Genomic DNA, 13318 nt, shown 5'->3' on the forward strand with positions numbered 1-13318 from the left:
ACAGTAAACAAGCCAATGAATGAATAGACAAGATAATTTTAGACAACAGTGTTATAAAGAGAGCAAAATAGGATTCTGTGATACAGAGCCACAGGGAAAGAATTATACTACTTTAGATTGGATGATCAGGGAGGCCTCCCTGAGAAGGTGTTCAAAGTGGTCAGCTAAGTGACAAACTGGGGCAGCCCATCCCCCACCCTAAAGAACAGCAAGTGCAAAGGCCCCAAGGCAGGAACTAGGTTAGGGTGGTCACACACAGAAAGAGGGTGTGAGTGAGTAGGAAGGGACTGTGCAATGAGGAGATGTTGGCAGTGGCTTGGGTCAAATTTTAAGAGTACTCAGGCTGCTGGGAAAATTGGTTGCAGGCAGTCAAAAGAGGCAGCACAGAGACCAGTTAGGGGAGAGGCAATTGTAGTAGTTCATGCAGTGGCCTTGGGCAGGGGAGGCAGCAGTGAAGGAGGAGAGACACTGAGGACAGTGCTGGTGGTAGAGCCAACAACACTCGCTGGTGAATTGGTTATAGGGGTTCAAACACCGAGGACACAAGGATGACTGACCGCTAGGTTTGGGGCTTTGGAAACTCTGTGGATGGTGGTGGCAAGTGCACATGGGGGAGATCAGGAGAGGAAGAGGTAGAGTGTGTGGCAGGTGGAAACCAAGAGTTCTGTTGGGTCAAATTAGGCTTGAGACATCTCCTAGGTACCCAGTTTAGTAAGTCAGAAGGTGCAATATGTCTGAAGTCAGCAAGTCATCCTGACGAGGGCATACATTTCCACCATTGTTCAGAGCTGTTATTTAATGCCAAGAATTAGACAAGATCAAGGGAAAGGAAATGTGGATGTAAATTCACAGGAGGCTCACACATCAAGCCCTGGGGCTCTTCAATCTTTAGAGTTCTCGTAGAGAAGGAACCAGAGGAGAGTGAAGTAGAGAGGCCAGAGGGTCAGGACCCCCCGTCCCCAAGAGAGAGGTTGGTGGGTGAGTCAAAGTCGGCTGAGAGTTTACGGAGTGGTGGACACAGAAGTAACCACTGGGACATTCAGGCAGAGGCAGCGAGGATATGAGTGCTCAGCCTGATTGGAGGGGAATGCGGAGGTGCCGGCAGAGACCATGGGGCAGAGAGAGGGGCTGTGAGCTGGAGAGGGATGTGGGGTAGGAAGGGGATTTTTAAAAGAGAAGATAACAGAGCATGTTTGCTGGATGAAGGGAGTGATGAATTAGAACCATTGAAGGGAGAACCAATGAAGGAGAAAGGAGAAAGGATCCATTGCAAGGGCCAAGTCCTTGCAAAGATGTGTGGGGTGAGATAGAGCAAAGAGATGGCTGGGCTTTTGTGGGTGCAGGGGCATTGACAGATCTGGTGGCGGGAAGACGCTGCACCACCTTCTGGGCCCTGTCCTGCAGCTTCCCTGTAACTGAAGCACATAGGTGCTTGGCAGACATGAGTCCAGTAAGTGGATATGTGTGTGAGTGAGTGAATGCACAAGTAAGTGACAAGACAAGAGGGCAAACACACTGCGTTTCCCACCCCTCTCCTTTGTCCCTTAAAGCCAGCAGTGTTGGCACTGGGTAGGGTGGGGTAGAGGCACGAGGCCCTTGTTGTATAGCCAGCATTGAATTGGCTTCCTCCCTGGGTGCAGTGAACTCAGGGGATCTGGGCTGCTGCAGCAGTAAACAGGGCAGTTCACATTGTAAGGCACAGGAAAGAGCTGGAGTAGGAGCTGGGGCTGGTTCTAGTGCAGGCTCTCATTGCACACGTGCCCCGGGCTCTCATTGCACACCTGGTCCCTCTCTGGGTAGCAGTTTCTTCATTTGGGAAATGAACGGTTGGATTAGATCATTAAGAAAGGTTTCTTTCTTTCTTTTTTTTCTTTGCCTTTTTTCTTCCTCCCTCTGCCCATCCCTCCCTCCCTCTCCCCACTGACACCTCCTGGAGAGGCTCCTCGCAGAAGGTCTGGGCAGTAGAAGTGGTTAGAAACTGGGTCCTGGAGTCACAGCTCCCATATGCCAATCCCTAGGCCTCAGATCTTCACCTGGAAAATGGGCATAATACAAACATCCACTTACTACAATTCCTGTGAGGGACAACTCTCCAATGTCTAGGGGAAAGGCCACTGCTAGAAATGATGCTGACTGAGGGGCCCCAAGGGAGGGGCCATCTGAGCTTCCACCGTCCTCTGGCTCCACCTGTCCCCTGGCTCCACCTGTCCCCAGGGCTTGCCCAGTGCCAGACCCTTCTCCTCCCCCACCCCAGCCCCACAGGGGTGCTCCACCTCACCTCTCACCTGTGTGCCTCCAACAGGAAGCGACTACTCTGGCAATGCCTACGGCCACACCCCCTACTCCTCCTACAGCGAGGCCTGGCGCTTCCCCAACTCCAGCTTGCTGAGTAAGTTCCTGTGGCCGCTCAGGCCCTCTGCTGTGTAGGGCGGGTGGGGTGCAAGGCTGGGCCAAAGTCGTCTCAAATCTGGGAGGCCCAGGTTAGACTAGGGCCTGGGGAGACAGGTGTTGCTCATAATTCGAGCAGGAAGGCAGTGTGCCAGGTTGTGGCCAGGTTGTTCAGGGAAGAAGGCAGAAGGAAGACTTCCCTGCACCATGCTCCCTCCTCTTGCCCAAGGCCAAGTCTATGAGATCTTTCTTTGAGCAGGATCCAGGGCTCAGGCCTTGGGAGGGCCAGGGTGAATTAAGAAGTCTCAGAGTGGATGCCCCGCCTTTTGGGGCTCACAGTCCAGCTGCAGCAGGCACTGATGGGTACCATGCAGAGTGCCCACTGCCCCCGCCTGGGAGCTCACTGATGGCACCGAGTGACTTCCTGTTGCCCACATTAGCCATCAAGTGGCTCATGAGTGCTCATGATGCAGCAGCAGACCCTGCAAGTCCTCTGCTTCACCCCAGTCCCGGAAGGTGACTTGAGATATGGACAGCCTGCAGAGTCCAGGTCCAGTGACCTGCGGGCTGCTCGGCACCCCTCTCGCCCTGAGGCCTCGGCTGTGAAGAGAGATTTTTAGGAATCCAAGCCCCATAAATGGTGAACTTGAGGAAACACACTCAGTCTCCCTGAGTGATGACCTCGAACCAACTTGGGCCAGAGAAAAGCAGTGGTGCAGGTGTGGCTGACCCCCCGTATCATCGCAGGCCTGGCAGGGCCGTGCGTTCCCCAAGACCCCCCTCCTCTGTTACCTCCTGGCATTCCAAAAGTGGCCGGGAGGGTTTGCCAGGTGACTTCAACTCCAAGCCTCTGTTCTGTTCAGTTTAACCAGAAAGGCTAAGAGCGCTGAGACGTGGGGGCGGTGGGGGGGATCAGTCAGCTCCCCGCAGAGCCTCCCCCATGGAGGCCCTCAAATGCACAGCCCCCATTGACCAGTCAGAATTTGTTTTTGTTAATCCTCCCCCCAGGATCTTCTCTCCATTGATTTTTAGAGAGAGTGAAGGAAGTGGGGGGAAAGGAGGGAGAGAAAGAGACATCAATGTGAGAGAGACACATCAATTGCTTGCCTCCCGCAAGCTCCCTGACTGGGGCCGGGAATCGAACCTGCAACCCAGGTGTGTGCCCTTGACAGGGAATTGAACCCACGACACTTCGGTGGTGCGTGGGCTGACGCTCTAACCACTGAGCGACACCGGCCAGGGCCAAGCAGTGAGAATTTTAAGTCTCTCTGGTTTGGAGGAGGAAGATTCTGTGACTTCGCACAGTTTGGTCAAAGCTAGGGAGCTCCCATGGTCCCCCTGTGTGTGTAGTTCTCGGGGTTCCAGATGTAACTGCTCTCTCTTGCTCTATCTCTGAAACAAGGGCGTTGAAGGTCACAGTAATCATGGGGGAGGGACAAGAAGCCACCTTCTCCTCTGGCCAGAAACTCAAAGGTGAGGTCAGAGAAGGAGGAAACAGGTGGAGAGGAGTTAATCTTTGATGATCAGATAGGCCGGGGGATAAATGATTAACCTGAGCTGTCTTAAAGGTTAGCAGATGCCAGGGCGGCTGTGGTGCAATTTCCCCCTCTGACCAGCAGTGTTGTTATTTTTCTGACGTGTCCAGGTTCTCCATATTATTACAGTTCCACATCAAGGCCGAGCGGGCCGCCCACCACTGCCACGGCCTTTGACCACCTGTAGTCACCACGGGGACAGTGGGAGCGACACAGCAGCAGGAGGACCGGGTCTGGGATAGGCCGCAGAGAGTCACAGAAAAGAATCTTTATTTATTACATGAAAATAACCACAAGTCCAGCCACGCAGGTCATACTCCTGTGTGGCTGACTTAATGAACCATGAAAGACAGGATGACTTTGCAGAAGGCCAGACTGTCCTCCAGGATTCCTCGGTGAGGCCAGAGTTCCAGGGAGAGACATCCTGTTCCGAGAAACGCAAAACTGGAGGAATGTGAAGAGCAGAGGAGCAGCGGAGAGCTTGAGGGGATGGCACACAGGCCCACAGTGGGCTTAGGGGCCCGGGACACCTCTGTGGCTCCACCATCAACACGCTCTAGTGGTCCTGGGGTGTTAGCGCTTCCCTCCAGCCCACAAGTCACAGCCAGTGCAAAGGCTGTCCCCACAGCCACCCTGAGGGTCACTCCCACCGAGCTGCCCCAGAGTTGAGGCTACCACTGTCCACCTCCTTGACCCAGCCTGCTTGGCTCCTCCTATACCTCCCTCTTGGCCACGGGCTGAAGGCTGGGCCCAGTCAACCAAAAGCTCCACCTGCCTGTCAAGGGGACTTCCTTCCGCCTGCTGCTGTGACACACCTGCGCACCCAGCTTCTACTCCTGCAGCTCATCCCAGAAACCAGCCTCTCACAGCTGGAGACTGACTTTCCAAAAGGCCCAGCGCAGAGCAGGCGGAGCTGCTGAGGACCTGGGTCCCTCCCAGCAGCCCTGCCTCGGCCCCAGCCCCTACACTGGGGAGGCCTGCTGCCACCCAGCCAGCAATGCAGACTCCCTCTGCACCTGCAGGTCCCACCCCAAGGCCTGACTGTAAATACTGTAAATGCGGCTCTGCGTGGGTCCGGTTCCCCCTGTCCACCCAGACTGTGGCCTCTCAGTGAATTGTCTCCCTGCCATGTTGGGCTTCTCTCCCCAATACTTCTTTCTTTTTTAAAGACCACCGCCATTGCCACTTGACTCAATAAACCATTACTCCGTTTCGGGCTTTGGGGTTGACTGGGGAGGAGGCAACAAGGCTGGGCTTTGTCCAGAGAACCTCAAGCCCAATTCACAGTGAACTCACTTTGGGGCCTGGGGTGCAAATGGCTGTCTAATGCCCAGGAACCCTGACTTAGCATCCTCCCTCTGCCCTGACATGTTTAACGCCAGGCACACCCCAATCCCATGCTTTGACTTCTCCAGCTTTGAGTAAATGTGAGAATAAAATAAGCACATGGCACAGTCCTGGCCAGTCGTGGACCCAATAAGTGGTTGCTGTTAACAAAAGCCCGAGTATCGGCGGGCAGGCTGGTGGCTGACCAGGGAGTGGCTGTTCACAGAAGCAGCCCTGTGACCCTGTGGTCTGAGAGGAGGAATTGAGAAGATCTTTCCTGGGCTCTTCTGGGCCAGGCACAGTGTGGAGGCCTCGCATCTATGAAGGTGGGATTAGTACCATTCTACATGTGGGCAAACTGAGGCTCAGAAAAAGTGAAATTCAAGAGGGGAGGCAGTGGGTTCAGTCAAGTTCTCTTACTGTAAGTCCAACACTTTCACCGAACATCACAGGGCCCTGTCTGGCTGCTGGAGAGGGCCATGGAGAGTCACCGGGTGTCAGTGCCAACAAGTAGGGAGGGAGTCCACAGGGACAACCCCTTTCTAAGAAATGTTGGAGAACAAGGGGACACATACCATGGTGGCTGCAAGGGCTCTGCCCCCAACAGGGTGCTTGGTCCCCCAGGGACTGTCTTCTGTCTACGCGGAACCTGGAACGAGGGACAGGGCTGTGTGGTAAATTTGATGGCTGGACAGAGAGCAGTTGAGGTTGAGTCAGATGGAAGAGGATTCCCAGGGCTCCCAAGCCTGGGAGGGCAGAGGCTGAGAAACAGGAGAGACCAGGGACACTCACTGAGGACGGCACGGAGCCACAGGTCTGGCGGACATTGCTGTGGAGGAAACTGGTTCCCATCTCTTCCCAGGGGACGTGAGATGAGGCTCATCCTCAATATCAGGGCTTCCATCTGGCTACTAGCCTGGCAGTGGGATGGAACCCTACATACCTGAGACTCCTCGTGATTCTGAAACTCTGGGTTCCTGAGGCCCTAAGACAGCCCTCAGCTGGTTCTGGGGCCACAGCGAACCCCCCTCCTCTAAGAATCCCTGTGAGATGCATGGCACCCAGGGAGCCTGCAGAGTGATCAGAACACCGTTGCCCTGGCCGGCCCTCTCCAACTCCCAAGTGACAAAGGGACTTGGGCTGTGCTTGTGCCGCGGTGACTGTGGCTGGGAACTGCCCTTCCCTTCTCTGAGGCGACCTGAGCACCCAGGACACTGTTCAGAGTGGTGCTGGTGAGTGTGGTGGGGCCCAGTCCAGCGGGTCAGATATTCTGTCCATGGCCAACCATGCAGTCATCCAATACATGGATGTATTCGAGGTGCTGCTGGGAGAAGCCGGGGTGGCAGCTGAGGGCACAGTAGAGGAGGACATGGAGGAGGCTGCCAAGGCTGAGCTGGAAGCCACCTCTCGGGCTGTGTGTGTGTGTGTGGGGGGGCAGCATCACCCCAGAGCGGTGGGAGGGCGCTGGGTGACTGTATGGCAAGGTCGGGCCCTGGTTCTCTGAAGGCGTGTGGGAGCAGTGTGCTGGGAAGAGAATTTGGGGGACGGCATGGGCCTGAGGCATCCCCACTGCATGGAGGGCCTGCCTCACCTACCCCCTGCACACTGGGACAGTCCCCTCGCTGCCTGTGTGGCCAGGCGCCTCCGCTTGCAGGCTGCTCTCCTTGGTCCATCACGCTCACCATCCCTTCTCCAGGGTCCCATCTTCCCCGCATCAGCCAGGCCAGCCTGGGCGCCCGGAGCCCGCAGAGGCCCCGTGTGGGCCGGGCAGCCCCGTACAGTGGGATACAGAGTAGCTTGAGGCTTACCTGGGCCCGCCAGGTGGGGCAGAGCCCATCTTTCTAAGGTGGGCTGGAGCTGCTGAGACCCCCTGTCCTGCAGGCTGGCGACAGGGGCAGCTGGGAGTCCTGCCTCCAAGGCCAGCCCCAGGCTGAGTCCAACCCTCCCCTCGATTCTCCAATATTCCTGCTGTAAGTTCTTACTAAAGAACACGAATTTCCTGCCTGCTTGCCAGGGCCACAATTAACCTTCGGACAACCTCAGGCAGGGGAGTGGGTGCTGCAGCCCAAAGACAGGGCCTGCTGAGGGCTCCCTCCCCTCCTGCTCCCCCACCCTAAGCCTTTCCCACATACCCACCCGAGTCTTCCTTAGGCAATTCCTGGTGTCCTGGTCCCGGGGTAGGTGCGGGAAGAGAAGGCTGAGCCCTAGGAGCTGAGGGCCTCCCTCCTGGCTCTCCACCCGCCACTTAACTGCCCCCTACCCCCAGTCCTCCCTCACCCTCCGAAGTTAGGACAACCCTTCATGGAGCCGTAGTGTCTCCTGTTTATAAAACTTGTCTGCATCCACTTCCCTCTCTGATTCAGGACACTGGCCCCAATTTGCACTTGGGGAAACTGAGAGCAAGAGATGACCTTTTCAAGGTCATTCAGAGGAGCTGGGACCACAGCTGAATCTGCACCCTCATCTGAGGTTGCCAGCGTCTGGATGTGGCCAGGCTCCTGCCAAGGCCTTGGGCACTTTGCTCTGTGGGGAGGGACAGAGTCACTGGCTCACAGCATGGCGAGTGGTCCTTGGTGGAAGGCCCAGCGGTCAGCCTCAGGTGGAGAAGTGCCAGGTTGATCCTGCTTCTTCTCCATCCTTGGCCCCAGGTCTCCCCTCTCCAGCCTCAGGGTCACAAAGCACTTCTGTCCGAAGGAGGTCTGATGCTCCTGTGCCCCAGCTTGTGTGTCACCTTCAGACAGGAGTGACCCACTGAGCTGACCGTGGCTGGGATTCTGGTGAAAGCTAGAGTCTCCCATCCCACCAAGGCGATGACTTCCCCTCTCTCAGCCCCTCTTCTTCCCTTTTTCCTCTTTAGTTTCCTGTTCTTGTCCCCCTTCTGCTGTGTCCAAAGCAATTATTGAGAGACCTTTGGGTCTCCGGGTCTCCAGGGTGTGAGAAGGGCTTGGAGGCCCCGCATGTGGTCTGGAAATGCCCTCTCCACCCCTCCTCTCTGGCTTCTGTTCTCTTCCTCTGGCTCCTTGGGGCACTGGGGACACTGCACAGGGTGGGGATCCGTTACCTCCTGGTGGTGGACACCCATCCCCTCCACCCCCTGTGACACAGACACACAGTACCCTGAACCCACCTCCAGTCTCAGCCCCTCAGAGCTGGTGCCCACTCCTTGGAAGCAACAGCTGGAGGCCGGTCCCTCCTGTCATCATGCTCTGTGGACGGCACCCTTTCTCCTACTCTTCCCAGGCCAGGTCCCAGCTGACGAGAGGCCTCCTGGAGGTTTGGGGCTGGGGCTCGGGTCCCCTGGGGTGGGAAGTGGGGCGCTGGGTGGGGGAGGGCAATGGGCCCAGCTCCTCCATCTGTGCGGGTGGCAGCCGGCCAGGCTGGGAGTGAGGCGCTGCCTGCGGCTCTCCCAGGGAAATGTGATTTCCCCGAGTGAAGCGGACTGTGCAGTGTGGAAATTGGCTCTTTTCTGAGCGAGTGGCGGCTGTTGTGGAGTCTGCGGGCTGGGCCACGGGAAGCCGCGCTGGCCCCTGGAGTGCGCTGGGAGCAGCCATGTGCTGAGAACTCATTAGGGATAAATCAAACCAGCACCAGCATGGAGCCAACACCTCCCCACCGTGCCCAAGACCCCCACTCTCCCCTCCTCCCCAGCCACGGCACGGCCTGTGTCAGAGAGCTGGCCCACGCATCAGAGTCAGACACAAGCCCCGAAATCCAGGAGCCACCTGGAGGAGAGACGTGTGCATTTACAAATAAATGTTTATTTGTTTTATGTGTGTTTGCTTTTTGGGGGGGCGGGGCATCGGTAGCAAGCTCAGCTGACAACACAGGCCTTGCTAGGGGCCTGAACTAGGAGCTCACCTTCCGGCCGCCTGATCTTTCCACCTCCCTCAAGCTGCCTTTCTATGCCTGGCCCCTGCCTCCCTGGATGCCAGAGCTGAGGCCCCAGCTGTGGGCCATATTGGTTCCCCCACATCTACCCCCTGGAGAAGTGGGAGGCCCAACCTATCCACCTGATCCCCAGGGGCCTCACTGCTGCAGAGCAGAAAGTGTCCAGGAGGGATGAGCTCAGGCTGAATGGAACCTCATCTCCCCACCTAAGGAAAAGAGAAAGGCAGAGAAGGAAGCGGGGCTCCTGCCATTCCAGGGACTGAACTGTGGGGGTCATTGGGGCTTGTTAGTTACTGTCATCATAACCAGCCCTGGCCATAACGGCATCACATTTGTTCCCCGACCCTCTGCTAAAGAGCCAGAGCCTGGACCCAGTCACCCCTCCCCACTGATGCCCTGGGGGTCTGAGTTCCTCAGCTGTGAAGTGCCAGGCTCCAGCCAGGATGTCACCTGGGTCTGTGAGAGGCGATGCAGCCTCATCTGACTGGTTCAGGTATGAAGCTCTCTTTCTCCCAAATTCCCCAGGTAACTTTCCGCTAACCAGAGGCGAAAACCATGTTCTCACATTTGGAACTGGGTGTCTGTTTGGGGTGGGGGTGAGGGCCCTTGGGTCCTGCCTCAGCTGGCTGAGCTTCCAGGCTGGGCAGACACTGGAGCTCACCGGCCACAGTTATACAAGCTGGGCATGAGAAGTCACCTTCATTCATTCAGAAGTCTTTTGTAAACCACCCACTGTGTGCCAGACCCTGCGATAGGCACCCAGGAGAAAACAAGATGAATCCAGTTGGATCACACACACACACACACACACACACACACACACACACACCCCAAAACCCTCGGAGTTTAGAAATGAAACTTTCATGAAAGTCACTTACAGAGCAAAGTGGCAAAGCAGTGAGAAGTGTAAGAGGAGTGACATAAAGTGTTGTCGGGGGTCGGGGATATTTGCAAGGACCCTCATGCCCGGGGCCTTTCTCTGCCATTCCTATCTTCTTCAAAAAGCAGCCACCAGGAACCAACCGCAGACCCTAAACCTCTCCACTAAAGTCAGACACTCTGCCTGTGTTTCTGTGTCTCAGGGAGGGTTGAGGAGGGTGGTTGGCAAAAAGATGCAAACTGTACATGCCCTTTCCCAAGCACCCTCTCACCCCTGCAGCCGTCGGGGCCTGGCCCAGCCCGGGCACCCACACAGGAGCCTGCACCCGAGGGTCCGGGCCTTTCTCAGAACTGCCTCTTTGCTCAGACAGCCCGGAGGACTGAGTGTGTGTGTGTGGGGGGGGGGGGGTTGGGGGGGGTGTCCAAGGCCTGGAAACAGACCAGAAGCTGCCCTCACCCCAAATGATCTTGGCTGGTCCCCCTTCTCTCCACTGCGATACCCTCTTTATGAGGCTGGGACCAGCCCAGCCATTCGACCACAGATCCAAGAAGCTGGAGGGAAGAGAGGAGGAGGGGGGTCCGGGTGGACAGGGTGAGAAAGAGGCCCAGGAGGGGAGGCTGGTACATGGAGATGGGGGCCCCACTGGCTGTGAGTTCTAGGTCTTGGCTCTTCCTCCCCATAAGCTCCGGCTCAACGGTAGTGACAGTGGGACAGGCCTCACCTCCATGAGCCCTTCCTCAACCTACATTTCCTCCAGTTCTACTTGGACGATGGAGGGAAGGCCTGGGGGCTGCACCACGGTGGAGGGGAGCAGGTGCCTTCCCCGGCAGCCAGCCCAGGGTGGGAGCTGGGGGTGGGCCAGACCCCAGCTAAGGCTCCGGGCCCATCTGAGCATGTCGCCCGCTAAGGAGGAGCTGGGGTGGGGGAGGGGAGGGCGGGGAGGTGAATAAATAATAGGAAATAAAACTTCATGAAGCAGAAAATAAAAGGCAGATTATACAGATGTGGCAATTTGAAGGATCATTGCCTCTGTCCTCTTTTTAACTGCTGCATCTGGAGTTTTGAAGCAGCTTATCCTGGCCCTCCCTCTGCCAGGTCCCCGCCTGGCTGGAGGCCCCCATGGGGCCAAGGCACGTTTGGGGACAGCACCTCCAAAGGCTCAGCTGCTGGCATCTAGCTCCACAAGATACTGCCAGGCCCTGGGCAAGCCTGCGGGGCTGGGCGGTGGGTGAAAGGTGGGCTGGGGAAGCCCTGAGGGAGCGTGGCTGTGGCTGTGGCTGTGGCTGTTTGTGCGAGGAAAGGGCACGTCTCAGAGCGCAGAGAAGGGTGAAGATGAGGTTGGTCGTGGGGAGCGTGGACAGGGCAGGGAGGGCAGAAGGAAGCCTGGATGGTCAGGAACAGGGTGAGGATCTGAGTTGGGGAGGAAGGGTACCCCTGGCTAAGGGGATTTGGACGAAGCTTAGCCGGACGGAGGTGTCTAGACCTCCGTCTTTTCGTGCAGGAAGCTTCTTTCTAGTCTTCATCAAAATTCATTTGTTAAGCCCCAATTTGACACTGTGCCAGGTGCTATATAAACAGACATGGTCCTTGCCCTTAAGGAATTTCCAGCCTAAGACACACACACACGGACATTCTGTTTATCTTATTTTAAATATTAATGCATTCCCCACCATGTGTCAGAGAGGGGTCGTGACAGCTCACCGGAAATGCACGCAGCTAGTGAGCCAAGTACGGAGGAGAAACAAAGCGTCGGGACCTGGGAAATGTGCAGAGAGGGGCCTGGTGGCCTGAGTGTCCATGGAGGAGCTGGGCGTGGACTTGAGTCTCTCGGTGGCCAGGTGAGAGGGCTGTCCAGTCACCTACCTATCTGGTTCATTTGCTAGACGAAGGTGTCGTTGCGTCTCTGTGCATGTCCCTTCCAACCCTGTCCCTGTCACACCAGACAGGGACAAAGAGATCAGAGAACAGACGCCTCTACCCGACCCCAGAGGTGAGGAGAAGGCCCATCTGGTTCCAGTCTCCTCGCCATCCCAGTGTGTTGTCTTTCAGAGCAGTGGGCTAATCGTCACAGAATCATTAATACACACCGAGTCAGGAGGAGATGACGCTAAGTTCAGATTCAGGTATATATAATAAGTAACATCTGTACAGAAATTGACCATTTCCAGGAGGATTTCTTGAGGGGCCAAGTCCTGCAAGCAGGTAGGACTCCAGGTCTGAAATTCGGAGCAGAGATGGGGCAGAGGCTTAGATTAGGAGGGTTCCCGAAGTTCCCAAGGCCCCGCAGGCAGCCAGACCCAGTGGAACAGCTGAGTTCAGGGGCGGGAGGGAAAGGGGGGAAAGACAGAAAACAAACATGCAGGTAGAAGAACCAGGAGGGCCGGAGCGCTAGAACCTAGGAAGGGTAAAGCTTGAGGCTCACTTCTTCTGCCCTCAGTGTCGGGCCCGGGGGAGGCAGTGGATGCCAGACTGCCTTTCCCCACCTTCAGGAGCCTATGTTCTCTTGGGAGCAGAGAGGGGAAAGGAGAGGAGGCAGGGGAGGGATGCAGAGTTGTAGACTCGGTGTGACAGAGAACAACTGGGAGGAGGGCTCAGGAAGACTTCCTGCAGGAGCTGGCATCTGGATGACAGTGGGCTTCTCCTCTTCCCACCACTAGTAGACTTAGTTTCTCCATAGCTGGTGCCAGTGGCCATCTTTTGGGGGGTTTGTCTCTACCCCACCCCACTCGCATCTCGGAAGGTGGCTTCTGATTACCAGAAGCCCTTGACCTACTGATTGGCTCAGGGATGGGCCGTGGCCCAGGGTAGGCTGCTCTAAGAAACTTTCCAGGAAGCAGATATTTTCTGTGGGCTGTATTTGCATCCAGAAGAGGAGTCTTGGGGAGCTGCTGGGCCATCTTGGTACGAGGAGGCTACTCCTGCCTCCTAAGTCTGGGAGATGGAGCTCAGGGAGCCCTGGAGTAGCCTCGCCTGACCTGGACACAGATCATCTGGTTATTGGAGCCAATGTCCTTTCCTGCTAAAGCCCATCTGAGTTGAGATTTGTGACTTGCAGCATCCAGGCAGGAAGAGCCGTGTGCAAAGGCCCAGCCTCGAGGAAGACTCACCTGTCTGAGGGCAGAGCCTGAGCCAGAGCCCAGAGGCGGGGCAGGTGCGCGAGGCGAGGCCAGCGAGGCTGTATGCTAATGGCGAACCAGCCTGATTTCCTTCTGCACCAGGCATCGATCTCAGATGTTTATGTGCATAACTTCATGTAATCCTCCAAGGATCCCATGGGGTAAGCAGTGCTATTATCCCATTT

At 56.5% G+C, this 13318-nt stretch overlaps 1 protein-coding gene across 5 annotated transcripts in view; it reads left to right on the forward strand.

The window, feature by feature from the left end:
- Positions 1 to 5394, forward strand: part of PAX8 (paired box 8) — a 52758-nt gene extending 47364 nt beyond the window's left edge. For 4 of the 5 annotated variants that reach the window (XM_081156303.1, XM_081156306.1, XM_081156304.1 and 1 more), the window contains 2 exons: positions 2303 to 2389; positions 4034 to 5392. In XM_081156303.1, coding sequence (XP_081012429.1) covers positions 2303 to 2389; positions 4034 to 4110 — 164 coding nt within the window. In that variant the 3' untranslated portion in view covers positions 4111 to 5392. Of the gene's footprint in view, positions 1 to 2302; positions 2390 to 4033 lie in introns of all 5 variants that reach the window. The other variant, XM_081156305.1, reaches the window with a different exon arrangement.
- Positions 5395 to 13318: the final 7924 nt, after the last annotated feature.

Source organism: Miniopterus schreibersii (assembly GCF_964146895.1).
Source record: "Miniopterus schreibersii genome assembly, chromosome: 13".
Taxonomy (NCBI): Eukaryota; Metazoa; Chordata; class Mammalia; order Chiroptera; family Miniopteridae; genus Miniopterus; species Miniopterus schreibersii.